The 18,927-nt window shown below is 37.6% G+C and overlaps 1 protein-coding gene across 1 annotated transcript; it reads right to left on the bottom strand.

Moving 5' to 3' along the window:
* Positions 1-8,232: 8,232 nt before the first annotated feature.
* Positions 8,233-11,024, bottom strand: LOC149939267 (uncharacterized). Its single transcript, XM_090178162.1, has 5 exons — positions 10,897-11,024; positions 10,002-10,126; positions 9,391-9,504; positions 9,132-9,335; positions 8,233-8,379 (listed from the first exon to the last, which is right to left on the bottom strand). Exons 1-5 carry the CDS (start codon positions 10,952-10,954, stop codon positions 8,287-8,289), a joined length of 594 nt encoding a protein of 197 aa, XP_090034288.1. The 5' UTR covers positions 10,955-11,024; the 3' UTR covers positions 8,233-8,286.
* Positions 11,025-18,927: the final 7,903 nt, after the last annotated feature.

Below are 18,927 nucleotides of genomic sequence, written 5' to 3'. Positions count from 1 at the left end.
ACAAAAAGGAAAGAAAAAAGTAAAGTACCTGAAAAAGAACCCAAGAAAACCTTACCAGTCTCGACTAAAGAAACAACATTTAACATTAGTGAAAAACTACCACCCTGTGATTTAAACAAAATTTCAACTAGTCAAGGTGTAGTGAAGAGTGTACGTATGAAACACACTAAACAAAAGTTAGCTCCTACAAGGAAGAAACCCAAGCTTGAAATGTCCAACAGTGATAGAATCTATAAATTATACAATTAATTCTGTGATATATTTTAGTTGCCCTAGTGAATTGGAAGAGAAAGAAATTGAAGAATCCGAGACAAGATTAATTCCAAAAAAGAAACAGTGCAATATTCTAAATGAAAATCCCTGCCTAGATTCTCACATAGTTGCAATTCCTACTACTGTGATTACTAACCAAGTAACCTCTGCGCCTAGTCCTGGTTACATAAGTTCCTCATTACCTGACAGTATTTCATCTGTACTGGGAGATTGTTGTTCTGAGAAGGCTAATCAATATTGTAGCGAGATTTAAAATTGTTTAAGCCTAACTCCTAAAAAAGTGAAAGAAAATAGCCCACGCTGCGTGAAAAAAGGTGGCAGAGTAAAAAGGAAAGCTGGGGCGCCTGAGAGATTAAATTTGTGATATTTTTTTAAATGTTTGCGTTAGAGTAAATACAAGTTTTGGCTTTTAAATCTCTATTAATATGATAGCTTAAAAGTGAGAATATAACAATAAAATGTTAAAAGGCTACTAAAAATTAGGACTGAAGTACCATTTTTATTGACTTTTGGTAATCGAGTAGCAAAATAGCACAACAAATCAAATTTGTTTAAATAAAACATTTAGATTTATTTAAGTGTTTTTCTCTTTTTCTCTACACGCTTTAAATCTAAATCTGCTACTGCCAAGGGGGCTCCTCTATAATCACATTCAGCTGTTTTCGCTCCGTGTACATCCTTTTTAAGTAGTAAATTTCTTTGGGCATTGGAAAAATTTATTCCACTTAGTTTACCAGCGGTGGAATATCTCATCTGTCCAAAAACACTTTCAATCGCACTGCCATTTATTTTAACTGGCAGTATGAAGTTTTCTGGAAAGTCTATTAAAAAATCTTTCGCAAAGTTTATGAACCCAAATACCATCACCCTCAATAAGTCCCATGTTTGCCATGACAGGAACTTTTTTTGGCTTGGCGAATCAGGGTTGAATTCACTATCAGACTACATAAAAATATTTATACAATTGAGAATCTATAAAAAAAAATTATGCCAAAACAATTATGCCAAAACTAACCAAGTATTTCTTCAAGCCAATTTTCAAAAAAGGAATAGCCACTGAATATAGAATCCAGCGCTGTTTCGTTGGATTTACTGATAACTGTGCTGTTGTTTAACGTACCATCCTCAAACATCATTTCCGTGTGTACGAGATACTCTCTGGACTTTAGAATTTCTTTGGCATTGGAAGGTGGTGGTCCAATATTGGGTTGAGCAATGGTTTGAAGAGCAGTGATCACTTCTTCTTGCTATAACCAATAATATTATAAGTATTTTTGATCATTAGCACAACTGTGAGGAACGCACCCTGAATGTTCAAAATTACATTTTTTATATCTCCCCCCTAAAATAAATTTCTGGGTGCGGCACTGTTTTTTATTAGCTGCATAATTTTAGCGGGACGAACGCTTAACCTCGTCCAGGAATCTCTTTCGATGTACGATTTAAGCAAACCCTTTACTCTTCTTGCTTCTCCTTTTTTTTGACCTTTCTGTCTCTTCTTTATAGAGCTGAAATAACGCGTTCCATCCAAATTCAACTGACAGATATTCAAATTTTTTCGTGCCTCGAGGAAGTGGCCTCGATGTATAAAAAGCAGCAATCATATTTTTCAGCTGTGAAAGAATTTTTAATTTAGACATTAATTACGCCAGCAGTCTAAAATAACCCCTTCAGGCAAGAATGAATTTGGATACCTAAGAATAAATAACTGCAGAACAATGGTGTAGCCAGAAATAGGGAAATATCACTCCGTAGCTTTGAGCATGGCCGCCATTGTGGGGGGAAATTTTTTATCAATAGGAAAAAGCACGGGTGACGTAGTGGCACGTCATACTGTAAACTCCCTATTAGTCAAGGGGGGAGGTCAAAGTATGTGAATATTAGTAAGGGTTCAAAAAGGGTGTCTACACCACTGCTGCAAAAATTCTAAATACTGTGGTCGCATTTCATATAATGTCTAATGAAATAGGAATTCATATAGCGAAGTTCGCTGAATGAATTTCGGAATTAAAGTATTAAATCATTTACACTTACCCTCAAACAGGGTAATTATAGGCCTTTGCTAACAATTCGCTACCTTACATCAAAACCAACGTATCTACAAAACTTTAATTTGATAAAAAACAATAATTTAAAAAAGAAACTCTACATGATGCCTTTTAAATATAATAAAAAGTAAATCATTTTGAAACTGTAGGTGAGCTATTTTTAATACTATTTAGGTTATCATAGAGCCTTCTAGCGGCCAATGCGAGAAGTTCGCTAAACTACTGGATTTCCGTCTGCTGATTCGTCTACTCAGTCTAGAGTAGAGGCTAGACTGTGAGTAAACGAATTAGCAGATCTTAATCCAGTAGTTAAGCTTTTACAAGATCTAGACCCTTTTTTGAAAAAAAAACTAAAAAACCAAATTCATGTAAGTTACTTGGTTTTGATACTAAGGTAGTTAGTTAAATGGAAGATAATTACTTGGTGTGAAGGACAAATTATGCAATGAATTCTCTGGTGTGGACAAAAAGGGTGTTGAAAAGAAGGTGAAATTTGATGACATCGTTTGCCAAACTCATCAGTTTTGTACCCGAAACAGCCCTGGATACCCATTAATTCCTTAATCACGCTCAAATGAATGCTAGCTCCATCACAAACTATGGCACGTACATGAAAATCATTTAATTCAAATAACTGAATGACGTCAAAAAGACACCCAATTAAAACCTGTAATAATATATATATTTAGTAGTTATTTTTAAAATTTTCCATATAAAAAACCATACATCTTTCTTGACTGGCCCAGAAGATGTAAGATATGGGCCCATGATATCAAAGTTGTACGTGACATCACGCCAATAAAATTGCAGTGGGTTTATGGGTGTCTTCATTCTTATTATTATTATTATTATTAGTGAAAGGGGTGAAGGGCTAAGGACCCATTCGCGCATTTCGACCAGAGGTCCATTGTGCAACCCCGACCCTTAAGACTTAAAAAGCCCGATATCCGACACAAAACGGAGAATCCTTTTGGCCGGTATATTATAGAAATCAGAAGTTTCCAGCTGATGCATACCAAGATGCTCGAACCTTTGGGCCGCGTAGTAATCGCACCTGCAAAGCACATGAGAGGCGGTTTCCTCCTAAACCTGACAAGCCCTACAGATTGGATCATCGCTGATTCCAATCAGGTAAAGATGTCTGTTAAGGAGACAGTGACCTGTAAGTAGGCCAACGACCAACCTGATATTAGATTTGGAGAGCGAGAGCAGCTCCTTAGCTCTCTGCCTAGAGGGGCCAGAGATAAACTCTTTAGCCTGCCTTTGGCCATCCATCTCAAGCCAAAGCTTGAGTTGACGGTCCGTCATGGAGTTAGAGATAAGGCCGTGAACTATGCCAGAGGGGATAGGAACGGCAGGTTCGGGACCAAAGAACCCAGCCTCTGCCCCCTTCTTGGCCAGGACATCAGCCCTCTCATTACCATAGTACCCCCGATGGCCAGGAACCCAATAGAGTTGAACTTTATTGTTGGTACCCAGCTCCGAGAGGAGATTCAAACAGCTGAACACCAGTTTTGAAGAAACCTGAAACTGGTTGAGAGCCTTGAGGGCTGCCTGACTATCCGAATAAATTTGGATAACCTTGCCATGAAGCTTCTTTTTGAGACAAAAGTCAACACAGAAGCAGATAGCGGCAATTTCCGCCTGAAAAACGCTAGCATCAACACCAAGGCTTTCAAAGAAGCCGAGATTGCTAGTAAGACAATACATACCCTAACCAGATCCAGAGCGGGTCTTAGACCCATCGATAAACCAGACGATTTCTCCTCTGGCCCCGAGGGTACTATGGTTGGCCCACTCCGTACGGCTTGGATAATAAGTATTGAAAGACTACTAAAATGCAGCTTCGTAGCCATCATATCAGAACCCATTAGGTTGACAGGTAACTGACATGAAATGTCCCGATAGATCTTGGTGTGGCTATTAACCCAAATATTCGCCTTCCACCAACCATTCTGGTTGAGCCTATAGGCTCCCATGGCAACAGCTTCTTCTATAAAAAGATGAAGAGGAAGAATGTTCAGGAGAATTTCTAGAGAAGCACTTGGGGCTGTTCTCATAGCTCCTGTGATGCTGACACAAGCCAGCCTTTGAAGGGTGCGCAGATCACTCTGCACAGTATTAATTTGGACTCTAGGCCACCAAACCACTGCAGCATAAGAGAGCAATGGTCTGATGATCATGGTTTACAGCCAGAAGACCACTTTAGGGCTAAGACCCCATGACCTGCTGACTGCACTCCTGGTTCTCCAAAGTAACATCTTAGCCTTCTTAACTATAGAGTCAAGGTGGGGCTTCCATGTTAGTTTGTTGTCAAGAATTACACCGAGGTACTTCACCTCCGTGCTTTCGCTCAAAATAGTCCCAAATAAGGAGATATTATTAAAAGAGTTTTGCAGCCTTTTACTAGTAAAAGGAACAAGAACCGTTTTATTAGGATTAACCGTAAGATCAACTTCCCTGGACCAGTTTTCTACTGATGCAAGAGCCCTTCTCACTAAATCGCTAATAGTATTGGGGAACTTACCCGTAAAGATGATGGCGATATCGTCGGCATAGCCGAAGCAGCGACACCCATCCCTGTTTAGCCTCACCAAAAGCTCATCCACAACCAGGCACCACAGCAGAGGTGATAAAACACCACCCTGCGGGCAACCACGGCTGGTGGCGATCATAAGGGATTCACCAAGCAGAGAGGATACCACCACACGATTCGTCAGCATAGATTTGATCCAGAGACACAGAGTGTCATTAATGCCAAAGCGCTCTGCAGCCTTCATGATGACTGCACTGGACACCTTATCGAAAGCGCCCTCTATATCAAGAAAAACTGCTAATGCTATTTCCTTATAGTTGATAGCCCTTTCAATGCAATTAGTTATGCCATGAAGGGCAGTCTCAGTAGATTTACCTTTTTGGTAGGCATACTGAGCAGTTGAGAGAGGAGAATGAGAAATAACCTCCCCCTTAATATAGTTGTCTACCAATTTCTCCAAAATCTTTAGAAAAAAAGAAGTCAAACTGATTGGCCTGAAGGCCTTGGCTTCGAGATAATTAGATTGCCCCGGCTTTGGTATAAAAATCACCCTAGAAAGTTTTCAGGTGCTAGGAATATATCCAAGGGCAATACAAGCCATATAGATTCTACTCAACATCGGGCAGATAATATCAATGCTCTCTTGCAGCAGAATGGGAAGTATCCCATCCGGCCTCGGAGACTTATAGGGCTTAAAAGACTTTATTGCCCAGATAAGTCTGGAGTGCGTGACAATTTTGTTTGCCACCGCCCAATCCTCCCTTTTGGTACGTGCAATCCTAAAGGGAAGAGGGTCAGAATCAGTACTGTTCGTAATTCTGAAGTCAGGAAAGTGTACATCTAACATATGAGTTAGAGTCTCCTTACCCGACGAAGAATGGCTACCATCTTTCAACTTAATAGTGTCAAGATGTTTAGTTTTATCGTTGGTCATAATTTTCATGAACTTTGCCGTGCTGGGAATATCAGAGATATTTTCACAGAAATTCCTCCACGAGTCCCTCTTGGCCTCGCGGATGGCCTTATGGTACGCAGTGAGGGTGTGCTTGTAGGCAACCCGATCACCCGACCTTTTAGCTTTGTTAAAAAGCCTCCTAGTCTCTTTGCGAAGTCTGCCAATCTCATGGTTCTTAAGATTTTCATAAATATCTGTAAACATGGCATACGCTTCACGTTCCAAAGCTAGCCCTTGAAGTTTATTACTTGAAGAATTCCACATGATTTTTGATATTACTCGTACTTCATCAAAAATTAGAACACCAGCACCACGTGGCTCAGAAACACCTTTAGATTTCTGTTCATATTTCAATTTTTGGTACAATGATTTTTGGTCTTCTATATACTCGTTGTTCATTCCAGGTTTTTGGAGGCGGGCGCTAGTAAAATTCTTAAGAGAGCTTTCGCTAGGTAATTTCAAAATGTTAAATGATTTTAGGGCAGAAAAGGCCGCTGGGCTTCGAACATAAACGGCTAATGCTAAACGGTACGTTATCATATACCATGAATTTCCTTTGCAATTATTACCTGTAAAATATAACTATGCTATGCACATTGCTTTAGTTTCTAGTGTTATGTAAAATTTACTTACGATTCTTGATTTGATCAGTAAAAAAAGATTCTTCTTGCTCTTTATGTTTCGCTAACCTATCAGCTGTCCAAATTTGTTTAAGGGTTCTTGACACTTGAATATCGTTGCTTTCTTTTATGACGTCATTTAGGGTTTTGTTAAGTTCGGAGTTGTTACTTATTTTTTTCACCAACTGAAGCATTTCATCATTTTGAGCTTCAGACAGTGCGATTTTATGTTTGCCTAATTTCGCTTCAAGGTTTGTAACTTTCTTCTCAAGGTTGTTTTTTCTCTGAATTATATTTGATATCCTTTTCTTAGCGCTTCTTGGACTCAAATATGATATTGGATTTTTTGATTTTTCATCAGTTTTGAGACGCTTAAATGGCTTAGGAGTAACTGGAATTTCAGGGCAATTTTTTTCAATATTAATATCAGATTCCATGGAACTCTGAAGTTGCTTTTTATTTTGAAATGTGAACTTATTTTTCCATTGAGCACAATTGTAACAGATTATTTTCTTTTTGGATTGGAATGGCTTTATCAGTTTAGTGCATCGTGGAGACTCCAGCCTAAAAAAATGGCAATAAATGTGTCGCCAATTAAGTGGGCTTACAACTGCCTGGAGTATTTAAAAACAGTTCTTCTTCAGAAAACCCCTCGCAAATACGAAAACCTCCATTTGCAGAAACCTTATTAAATAGTTCTATCAACTTGGGAGATATAGCCCAATTGTGTGAAGTGGTATCATCACTATTTGCTTAATTTACTTCACTTGGCATTTGTGGAACTGTCACGATTGAAGTGGAGCTTATCACAGGCTCTGCAAAATCTATTTCAGCTCCAAATACTTGAAGACTACCTCTAAGATTGGTGGATGTTATTACAACGCGTATGGCGTTGTTATAGCAGTTCAATTCGCTCCATAAGGCATCTTTATCCAAATCTTCACCGTTAAGCCTTTGTTTTGGGTTCTTCGGGAAAAAGAAATGATTTTTACGCGAAATAATTACTACACGTTTTGAATATGAAATATCATGAACTGTTTTGGCTTCCAGATCGAGACTGAGATCGACTGTTTTTTTAATCGCGGATTCAAATATCCAAAAAGCATCACAAATTACATTTGACGCCATCACGACGCCATAAAATACAATTTGAATAGCAGACGATAGTACTGCCATGGCCCCCTGCACGTGCTCGCAAGTCTGACCACGGCCAACTTTGATCACGCGCTGTTCGCGCTACTACGGCCAACACATTCGTCGAAATTCCGCGAGCAAGGATTTTCCCCCTATAAACTGTACTATAATGTGTAGGAGGTCAGCGCCACGCTCGGTTGTTATATTGACTTCAATGTAAAAGCTATTCTAAAAATAAAAATCCGCTAGGGGCGCTGACGTCATACACATCTTTTGCTCATAGGTTAACACAGAAACGTCAACGAATGAGATGGCCGGTGTAGCGCAAGAGATGCGCGAGAAATCAAAGTTGGCCGTGGTCTGACTTGTAAAAATCTCTGAAGAAGGAGGAAGAGTTCCTCCGAAACGTTGGATTTTTAAATAAATAAATTGTGAATTTTAAAACCGTTTTAAGTCTCTTTTCATTTAGTTTTTCACAATGTGCTTCTCTTCACTTCTACTCAAGATTTCAAATACGATAAGTAATTGAGTTTAACACCTTAAATACAAATTTTAGAAAAGTATGTTAAGCTTTGTTCACTATTGGAACAGAGGAGGGCCCTAAATAAACTTTACTTTTATAAACAAATAAGGATAGCATAAAGTTCCAAAAAATCAAAAATAAGATTGCTGTTTTCGTGTTTTATTGAAATATATCAAAAATTTCTGAGTGATGCTACATTAATTTCCAGATGTTGCTTTAGTTGTGATGGCTGCTGCGGTTGTAGGCTTGTTTGAGCATTGACCACTTTGGCAAGTGAAGCCGGAAGCGTTCTAAACAAAGAAATACAAAGCAATGAGTTCATAGTTTAAGTTTAAAAAGCAGTAACTATTTCGAAGAATATACGAGTGTTGGAGGGCATTGCTACATTAGCCGTAGAAAAAGCGATTAATATATCTACTACATGAGAAATGAATATCTTTTTATATCGGGCTAATGATATTCGCTTGAAACATGTTTTTTGGAGACATCCGCTGATTTTCCAAAAGATCTTTCGGTAAAAAAAAGTGCACGACAAGAAACTTTATAAAACTATTTTATCGCGAAAAAAGGTTTTTGATATAAATTTTCTCAAGGGTGTTATTTTGATATTTAACAAGCGGTAAATTCTGAGCCTTAACGCGGTGTGAAAATCCGCTGTTTGATAAAAAATATACACATGATGTGAAGTGCATCAAGGCTTCTTTCATTTTGAAGGCCTAGCTGGATACTCTGCGAGTAAGAGATATCTTATCATGTTATGGCGATTGGAAAAATGTTTGAAATGGACTTTGCAGAGGGACTATTTCGTAATTCCTTGATTACGTCACTTCTCCGAAACTAAGACATTCCTTGGCAGATTAACCATTAGGTTGTGTAAGTTTATGCCTTGCAACTTGGAACTTGCCAAGAGAAAGGGGGATCCGAAACGAGGCCAGTTGAAGGTCAAGGGGAATTAATACAGCTCAAGACAAGGGCAGGGGGATAGTTAATTGGTCACTGGATATATTGATACACGACGAGCTGCTTCCGGTGGAACACTTACTTTAGTATTACAGGGGGTGCCTTCGGCGTAATTGGGCTTTCCGCAAGTTTTCTGAGCGTCGACACCCTTGATGGTGCATTTGGCCTTGCAGTTATTGGGGGCGGTAGAATCTGGCTCGCCTATAACGGGTGAACCGCTGTACAGAGTTTTGCAAGCTTTCACGGCATCATCATCTGTCGCTACGCATTTTCCCTTCAAGCAACCCTGCGTTTTTCTCAATTAGAAGGGTAACTTAATCGACTGTTTTGGACTCGCATACCTGTCCACCTTCGCAAGCATCGAAGTCATCCCTCGGCAAGTCAGTGATCTTGGTCTTCTTGTTCTTCTTTTCATCCGTTATCAAACAGTCGATTTTACACTGGTCTAGATCCGACTGTTGGATGTTAAAATGGTTAAGTTCAAATTCACACACTCGTATTTGCTATTTCATCAAATCTACAAGGAAAGATTTATCAAGGCTATTCAATTTTGGGAGGTTTAATCAGATATGCCTTTAAATGGCTCACATAAGTCAGATCCTCTTTTATAGATATTGACTGATAATGCCATCTTGGTAACCTAGTTATTCGCTTTTTAAATAACATTCATTAAAAATAATTATAATTTTAAATTTTTCTTAAAACATTTAGATATTTTCAAACTTATAAATGTTAATAATTTTTTTTAAACCCATTCGACCCTACCATATTTTCACGAGATTCTGTTTATCTGCAATATATTTTACTGTTGACAAATCAACATAAAATCCCCCTCCTTCACCCAGGAGAGGAGTGAAATTTCACTTTTTTCTCTTACTGGAATAGTGTCGTAATCCAGCCTCATAAAAGTCGAATAACCCTGGAAAAGTATGAAAAAGCTAAAAATATTTACCACATCTCCCTCAATTTTTAGCCCCTGCGCGACTGCGGTTTTGAGGGCCCCGTTCGTGCTTTTCTTGCACTGCTCGGCAATTTCAGGCTTGTTGGTCAATTTAAGGACTGGTGGTTTTTGTCCAACTATATTTTAAAGGTTGTTACGCGTTTGTTACCAGAATTTAATTACCGTGAAGTGAGAATATTAGTTCACGTCGTGATTTTCCGAAGAAAAACCACGCCTCCTTATTTTTCGGAGCTGAAGGGTTGAAAACCCACCGCTCCTCTCGTAGAAGCAGGTTCTTCCTTGCTTCAGTAGGACGATGATATTTTCGGTAAATCGCGAAAGTAGCGGCTGCGTATTCTCAGTTACGGTGAATAAAGTGCCGTTCAGACTAAGCAATTTTATTGGTGTTAAATTAGTAGTCGATATCCGATGTACCAGTTAGATGGTAATTTACACCTTTTCACCAATAATGGCCTTTTATACAATTTTTGTTGATCGCAATAGTACGACAATTGTTCACAAGATGCCTAACGGTTTGGGTTCCAACAGTGGGATTATCTATATATTTTTTTAAAGGTCAATGGTTTAGTCTTTAATTTTATGTTTCACTGTGTTTTATATTAAAATTATAAATTAGAGCCTGTCATGTCTGCTTTTTCGATAAAAGCAATCTTATCTTAGATTGTAAGCAGACGACTGGTCAAACTTTAATGACGTCATGGAGTACCGTAACTTCATTAGATGAATTTTAAATAGTTGTAAACCCGAAACAATCCGAAAAAAGTGTGCTGTTCACGCTGTTTAATTCACTGCCAAGTAGTTGTACAATTTTGGTGGCCAACTTATTGGTCACTAAAAGAATATAGTCTGAACGCCCCTCAACTGTTTAAAATTCAAAGTGACTTACCTCCTCCTGTGGCCAGCACAGATACAACGACCAGAAACACAACAACACTGATCATCATGATTGTGGATTTTGCAAATTTATATTCTAATACCTCTTGCTTTCCAAATGCTTGGATGAGATAAGCAAACTCAGCCGTCCCCTTATATAGCAATTTTATTTAAGGTCATTATATTTGAAACGCATTGATCAAAAGTGTGTTGGACATATTTTCCAATTTTACTTATAATAATCGTATCATATTTTTTGACAGTGACGTTTCGATTATCCATTATGTTGCCACGATTCTCCATAATTTTGAGCGAAAAATAATATTTTTCTTTGTTGGAGGGAATTACAATGAAACTAAGCTGCGTCGTTGGTTCCCTGTCACGTATTCTTGTCATCGACGTTTATGGATATTCTGCCACTTCGTTTTCACCCCGCCACTTTGATTTTCTTTAGTATAAAATTGGATTTCATCTTATTCAAATAATAATTTAGCCTGAAATAAAGAAAACATGCAACTTTATCGTTATTAAGACTTAAGTAAGCCACGTTTAAATTATTTTTGAGACAATTTAACACACTTAACGAAGATTTAATGAACTGTTAAAAATTAATGATTTTTAGAGTTTTATCTAAGTCTAGCTTAAGTTTGAAATAAGTTTCAATTAGGGCAATAAGATTTTATTTAGGATAAAAATATTTTTTCTAAAAATGAAATGAAAGAATTGTATTTTGTACCGAGGCATTTTTCATCTTTTTTTAAAACGGTTCTAAGAATATTTAACATAAGATATTTTTCGTTCATTTAGGGCTATTTAGTTTCGTTTTAGCCTCTTTCTCTAGTATAGAGGAAAGAGGCTATTATTTTTGCTCCTGATGTAAGCGGTGGTAGTGGTGATGCTGAAGGTGAATAATACAGTTGTCCGTATAGCCTATAGCTCCGTATAGGTCCCCGGAATCGACGAATTCTCTTCAACGTCGCTCGATATAAATTAATTTCAGGCGTCATTCGATTGGTATTAGTTCTCTCTATCTACCTATGCCAGTGCTGAGCCGCGGTTTCTAATCAAAGGGGTAAAATCAAGAGTGTTGGGAGGAAGAGGCTAATATTTTGAAATAATATTTTTCATCTGCACTTCTAATATACATTTTATTCTAAATTCACTCTAATTGTTGACTTAGTTTAAGCTTAAATTAAATTGATCTAAACTAATATGTAATGGTAAAAATATTATTAACATAAGGATAGTTAAAACGATATTTTTATTCCAGCTAAGGCTACTTAGTCTGTATTTTTAAGCGTATTTTGAAAACAAAATTTAATCGTATTGCAGCCATGTATTAATTACGTTTATTTTTATTTAAATTAAGTCACAGAAGACTCGATTTTATTATATTTAAAAGTTACAAAAATTCTAAATAAAAGTTTTCGAAATAAAATATTTATATTCCCAATTCAAAGGGCACGGGCTAGACACTGGAGAGTAGACCATGGTTAACTGGTTAAGACCACAGCGCATTTTTATATCACAACGATTCACCAGAGGGACGGAATGTCGCAACCGTAACGTTTAAAGAAGAAACTTTATCGAAAAGTCTGAGGTGGATAGCAATAGCATTAATTAATCCGAGAATTCGCATTAAAAAACTGAGATCCAAGTTGTTGGGAACCAAAAATAGAGGAGGTCGTGTATACACTCTTTTACGGGCGTATCGCCCCCCCCCCCTTTTTTAAATCTCCCACGTGGTGGCCGCCATCACCGTACTACCTATGCCTCCACTCTTGAAATTTCTTTTTCCTAACAGGTCCCCTCGCCAGGTATAGTCAAGCTATGGATTCCCCCACGAATATTCGCCGTAAAAGAATTTATAACCAGAGGCACTAAGAAGACTTCTGAAGGACGGCGGACCTGTGAGAGGGGCGCAGTGGCGTCGCCAGGGTGTTTTAGGCAGCACTTGAGCCACCTGAAACATTTCTGAAGCGCCCCCTAAAATTTCTTAATAGCGCCTCTTAAAATTCCAGGAAAGCTTCTAGTAAAATTTTGTCGAATATTATAGTACTTGTTAAAACTGTTAGTAGATTTTTAATAGTGAATGATTATTGATCTCAGGGTTTCGATTAGACAAATAAAACGGTTCCTATATTAATAAATTAATTAGAAAATGTTTTCTTTTACACCTTTAATTCGCAGTTCTTTTTCTAAAGCCCCGTTCTCAATTACGATCAATTTCAGGCTTTTCGCTTTTGCTTTTTTGACGCGCTTTTATTTCAAAAGAAGCCTATATCAAATCCATTTAGATATCTGCTTCTCGTGACAAAAAAGCCGATAGAGAAGCTTCTCGCGGTTGGTTTTGACGCAAAAGCGTGATTTTTGATCGGAAAAATCGTGATTGAAAACGGGGCTTTAGCCGATAAAAATATTAACCTTTTTGGATGTTGGGAACCCCAGTTAGGTTATCGGCTTAAGCGCCCCCAAATTTAAAATCCTGGTGACGCCACTGGAGGGGCGGAATGAAGTCTGGGAAATGTGGAGGAATGGAGGAGTTGATGCTATTGCGTACGGTACCAGTGACTAAAGGGGGGGATCGTGTCAGGCGTTACTTTAAATTAATTAAATTGTTATATAATTAAAGTAATGAAGTAATATATTTACAAAATTCTATCTTTAAAAAAAAGGCTACGTAGGCTGTATTATTAACCGTAATGAAGTAATTAAGTAATGAAGTAAACATCAATATATATTTATAAGATACTATTATTTAGAAACTAATTTTAAGAATTTGAATATAATTTATTTATTGCGTAATTGAGGAAGACCCGCAATAGTATCGCATATGTTTGTAGCACTCACCATTAAATTAACTCTGTCGCGATCAGAATTAAAATAAAATTATCTGATCGAGTAAAATTAAATATTTACTTTCATAGCGCATTATCTTTATTTCCAGTTCGGACAACCATAACTCTATCACTTTCCCAAACAATTTAACCGAAAGTATAAAGTGTTTTTAAAATGTGGTAATAGCTGTGAGCCAATTGTTCAGTTTCAAATTAACATTTATCACTCAGCAATATCGGCACTTCGGTATATACCGATAGAAGGTTTCAACCGCAGTTTAGACGTTTAGTTATTTGGCAGAAAAAAAGCTTATTCATACTGTTTAAACAATCAACAGCTCTTCTAGAGGGTACCTTGATTCACCATCAAACGTTCTACTTTATAATAAATTTTTCCTTAAAAGTAGTTAAATCTCGATTGAAAACGAATAGAAATTATTTAAAATAGGTCAGGTATTAGTATTACCCCTTTTGTGTTGTATGATAAAATGAAGTGGAACACGGTGTTTATTTCAAATAATATATTTTATGATAAAAAAAATGATTTTCGAAAATCCAACAAACTTCCCGGTCAATTGTCGCTCTCCTTTTTCAGAAAAATGGAGTCTTCTAACATTTTAAACGAATCCTTAAACCCCTGGTTGTGGCGCAATTCAGTTGTTGCGAGTCCTTTCAGGTAGTGGAAATCGTCAACGGAAGTTACGGCGTAAGAAAATACGTAAGACATAAAATTGAAATAAGGATAAAGGTGCAAACTGTTTGTTCTTTCATATAGTTGGCCGCAGAATTCTCTGTGCCGTGTGGCAGGCAGTTTGTCCAGCAATAAATTAACGCTCTGTAATTGATTCGATTCGAAAAGTTGAGCTAATAAATGCAAAATGCCAATATTGCCACTAATCGGTAGATTTACAACGTAGGTTCGGTACGATTCTGGGACTTCATTCAACCAGATGTTTTGAAAAATATCGTTCCAGTTCATTTCGTAAGGTGAGACGAAGCTGTCCTTTAAGGTCATATTTTGTTTAGAAAGGGCCAAAAGAACGTTGAAAAATCGTTGCTCATCGATGAATGATTTGAAATACCTAAAAAATCGCAGGAACAATTCGGAAGGCAGATTTACGAACATACCAAAGAGGTTATTTTTTTTTGCTAATATATTTTCAACGGTTTTTGTATCCAGCAAGGAACAATAAACAAATTCAAAGTCACTTATGTAGGGACAAAAGTAAAACCTACAAGATTTATTTACGCCTTCTTTGTGTTGCTCATCGTACCTTTAAGCGAAATATTGGGCGCAGTAAGATTTCTTACTATACAAAGCATATGCGAAACCATATATATAAACGCACTGCCTTTTCGATATACCAAACTGACGAACACAGTTGTTAAAAAAATCATCATCACGGTCGTCATCATTATTATCACTGTCATCATCATCATTATCATCATGATTCATTCTTGATACTTCCAGTTGCTCTTCTATATATTCGAATATTTGAGCATCGGGCAATGGCATCGAAACCGAAGGGCTAACCACTGTCAAATGGCCTGTACACCTATTACGCGTACTCAGTGCCGTAACTAGGCATTGGCGGGTTTGGCCCCCGCCAATTAGGGCGCGCGAGGGTAAGGGGCGCCGTTTGGCGTTCAAAAAGCTTAACCCTATTGCCAAGGACACCCACTTTAAGCCAGAGATCTGTAGCAAAACTGTGGTGGGGTTGGCTCCCGCCAAGGGCGCTAAAATGGATGGGTGCCATTTATTACTCAAATGGATAGACACTCAGACACTCCTTAAATATAAATTTTTTCTTACAAATTGGAACTTAAATTTCAAATTTCGCGCAGAGCTGTACAGATTTCCGCCAAAAATGTTCTGTGGACTTTGTACTTGTCTACACCTTTGGGGGTCCGTCTTTACTTCATTTCATGTTCGCCGGTCAAGGTGTATAGAATTTCTACGGGCGAGGCTAGTCAATATTAGATATAGAAAAGAAGGACACCCGAAGCAAAGAGTATGGAGGAAATAGAGATAAAACAACCGGGAGAGGTGCGCAACGAAACGTTCACCACCGAGGGGGTTGACAATGGGGGAAAACCTCTATAAACCGAGCTTCAAAATAAGTATTCTTCTAATATAATTGGTATATATAGTCCATGGCCTGTGGTTTGGAAATCGGTTGATTATAATTGTTTAAACTATTTTCAAATTGTATATAATGCGCTGACTTTAGTGCCTAATTTACCATTATAATTTTTTAATATAATTTTCGTTTGGTTAACTTCGCAGCTGTTTTGTCAAAGTTGTAAAAAATATTATCAATTTCTAATAGTAATTTACTATTAAGAGATTTTAGGCCTTGGACTCTAATGAAAATTTCGTTATGCCACATTGCTTTTATAAATCGTGCAAGAACTACTCAAAATCAAAAAACAATCGTGATTCCGGTGTTTATTTTATACCTGTGCCTAAGCCAACCAACAAACTTCCCGGTCAATTCAGTTGTTGCGAGTCCTTTCAGGTAGTGGAAATCGTCAACGGAAGTTACGGCGTAAGAAAATACATAAGACAAAAAAATGAAATAACAATAAATAGGCAAACTGTTTCTTCTTTTAAATAGTTGGCCGCAGAGTTATCTATGCCGTGTGGCAGGCAGTTTGTCCAGCAATAAATTAACGCTCTGTAATTGATTCGATTTGAAAAGTTGAGCTAATAAATGCAAAATTCCAATATTGAAACAAATCGGTAGATTCACAACGTAGGTTCCAATATTTCGGCGAAAACTGTCTTGGTGAGCACCAGAAATTTTGAAACCGGCGAAAGGCGAAAAAGCGGCGAAAACCATTGAAAACGGCGAAATTTGCGGCGTAAATATTTTCAGTCAGAGAAACTAAAAAATCATCGTCTCTGTAGTCCCGCTACTGTGCCCCCAATAGCAACCCATTCCATTTTTTGACAGAGATAAACTTTATCTAAAATAATTACCTTATGTAAAAAATAAATATATTGCCTAAATCTAAGATTGAAAATAAAGAGAAGAAACATATTCAGTAACAATAAAGGAAATTAAGGTAAATCTATGGGGGGAAATTGTGGCGAAAACGGTGACGAAAATCGACTATAGGACCGGCGAAAACTGGTAAAATTGCCCCTAAAATAGGCGAAAATCTATGCTGTGACGGACTGGTGTCTTACCTCGTAAAATTAACCGTGGGGAGAGTAGAAGTGTGTAGCTTCTCGGATTGCATTTTCCTTAAATCTCTCCACTCTGGCTCCACGCGGTGATGGGCCTCGACTGAATTTCGACCGCCGTACGGCTACATTGCCCTTTTGTTTTTGACACGCGTGTCTCCTCACACGAGGCCAGCGCTAATAATGAATTTTCTTCTTAAATAACAACACTGATCGCGCCGTCGCCCAAACTCGGATATAATGGTGAGAGTGACGTAGATCTGATGAGTTTCGGGGCCGAAAATCACGTTTCCCTTTTCAGTTTTCACACAATTGCTTCACGTTTAACGCTTTTTCTTGGTGTATTTTGCCAACGAGTATGTTTCATGGTGTTTCGTAAACACACCAATTCTAAGTCTATTTTAATATCTAACCCTTCTTAGGCTAGGCGCCCACTGGCTCTCCGTTTCGTATCCGTCCTGCCTTCCACGGGAAGTTCGTTTTGGGGGTCGTTCATCAAGAACGTAAGTAAGTGATAGTTTGTTGTTGGGTGATCCATAAATAATCTTTTGTATTAAAGTCACATGTTAAGATTGACAACTATGTTTGAATTAAGGGAAAATTAATTTTCGAGTTTTAATAAATGGTCATATATTATAACAAAAACAGTTCTCCGAACTAAAAAACTGTTTACCAGTTAAAGCCTTAAAGGTGCATATATTACTTTTAATCTAATTTTATATCTTCATTTATTTAGTAATGTAGTCAACCATACATCCAGTCTTCCAAATGACAAATACCCTATTTCTGGGACCGATGTCTATGGCAATATTTTTAACCGAAAAGGGTCTATAAATCATAATTTTTATTCCGGTACCTCTCCTAACATTTACAATTTGACTATCATATTGTTCATGGAGGCGTATATTTTTGTGAGCTACGCAGAACGTTCCTGCGTATATAAGCTCACAAAAATATATTAGATTTAAATCAAGAAACACCGAAACATTTAAAAGTGTGAAAAAACTGTTTAATTGAAGTAGAGGTTGGCGTTCGATTAAATTGTATCCATGTATAAAATAAGTTCGGCGATATTTAAATAATATTTATTTAAATTAGGGCTCCACAGATCCGGATCCAAGGTCGGAGCTGGAGCCGTTCACGTCTCCGAGTAGGAGCCAAAACTCGGCTCCCCTAAAAAGCCGCAGCCGGAGCCGGATGCAAAATCCTAGAGCCGGAGCCGGAGCCGGAGCCCGAGTCAGGAGCCGGCTCCGATTGCACTTATTATTTTTAAGCGCATGTAAATATTAAGATAACACTAATATTTCTGTGAAAGAATACACTATTGTGTTTCAAAAGCTAATCAAAGCGTTAAATAAACTTCACAGTATCATCATTCATCAATACTTATAATAATATTTTATTTTATTTTAACACAAGATAGAAAACAAAATTACCAGTGGAGTGTACCACTGCTACTGCTAGGAATTAAATAATTAGTATTTACCAAATTATCAGTGTAGTCTGCTACTGCTAGGACTCGTAAATTCATAACAAAAAGGGAGAGTCCATTAATTACGGAAGGCGATTTTGGTGATTTTTCGACCCCCCTCCCCCTTGGTGAGATGTCGTGAGATTTGGCTCGCCCCCCTCCCTCCCTCCTTATTTCACTTGAGATTTTTCAAACAGCGTATTTTAAGTGTAAATACGTTAATCTGTGTTTGATTGCGTTGGATTTATTTAAAAAAAAACAATTTGCTTAAGTATTTATATTTAAGACTAGTTAAGACTAGTATTATAGACAGAACGTAGTCTAGAATCACAGTGAGAAAATCGAACAATAAAATACTTAAATTTTAAGTATTAAGGAACTATTAAAATTCGTAAAAGAATATTCATTCTAATTCAGTCCATGGGGACTCATGTGTGGTCTCAAGAGTGACTACTGGAACCAACATGTCCATGTGGTTTTCAGTAAAATCATCTGCTCCTTCAACCTCGTTCTGATTTAGCCACTTTAAACCGTTGTCGCTTGCAC

This window comes from Leiobunum rupestre, chromosome 6 (assembly GCF_980474605.1).
Source record: "Leiobunum rupestre chromosome 6, qqLeiRupe1.1.hap1, whole genome shotgun sequence".
Taxonomy (NCBI): Eukaryota; Metazoa; Arthropoda; class Arachnida; order Opiliones; family Sclerosomatidae; genus Leiobunum; species Leiobunum rupestre.
This window is presented reverse-complemented; position numbering and strand designations above follow the sequence as displayed.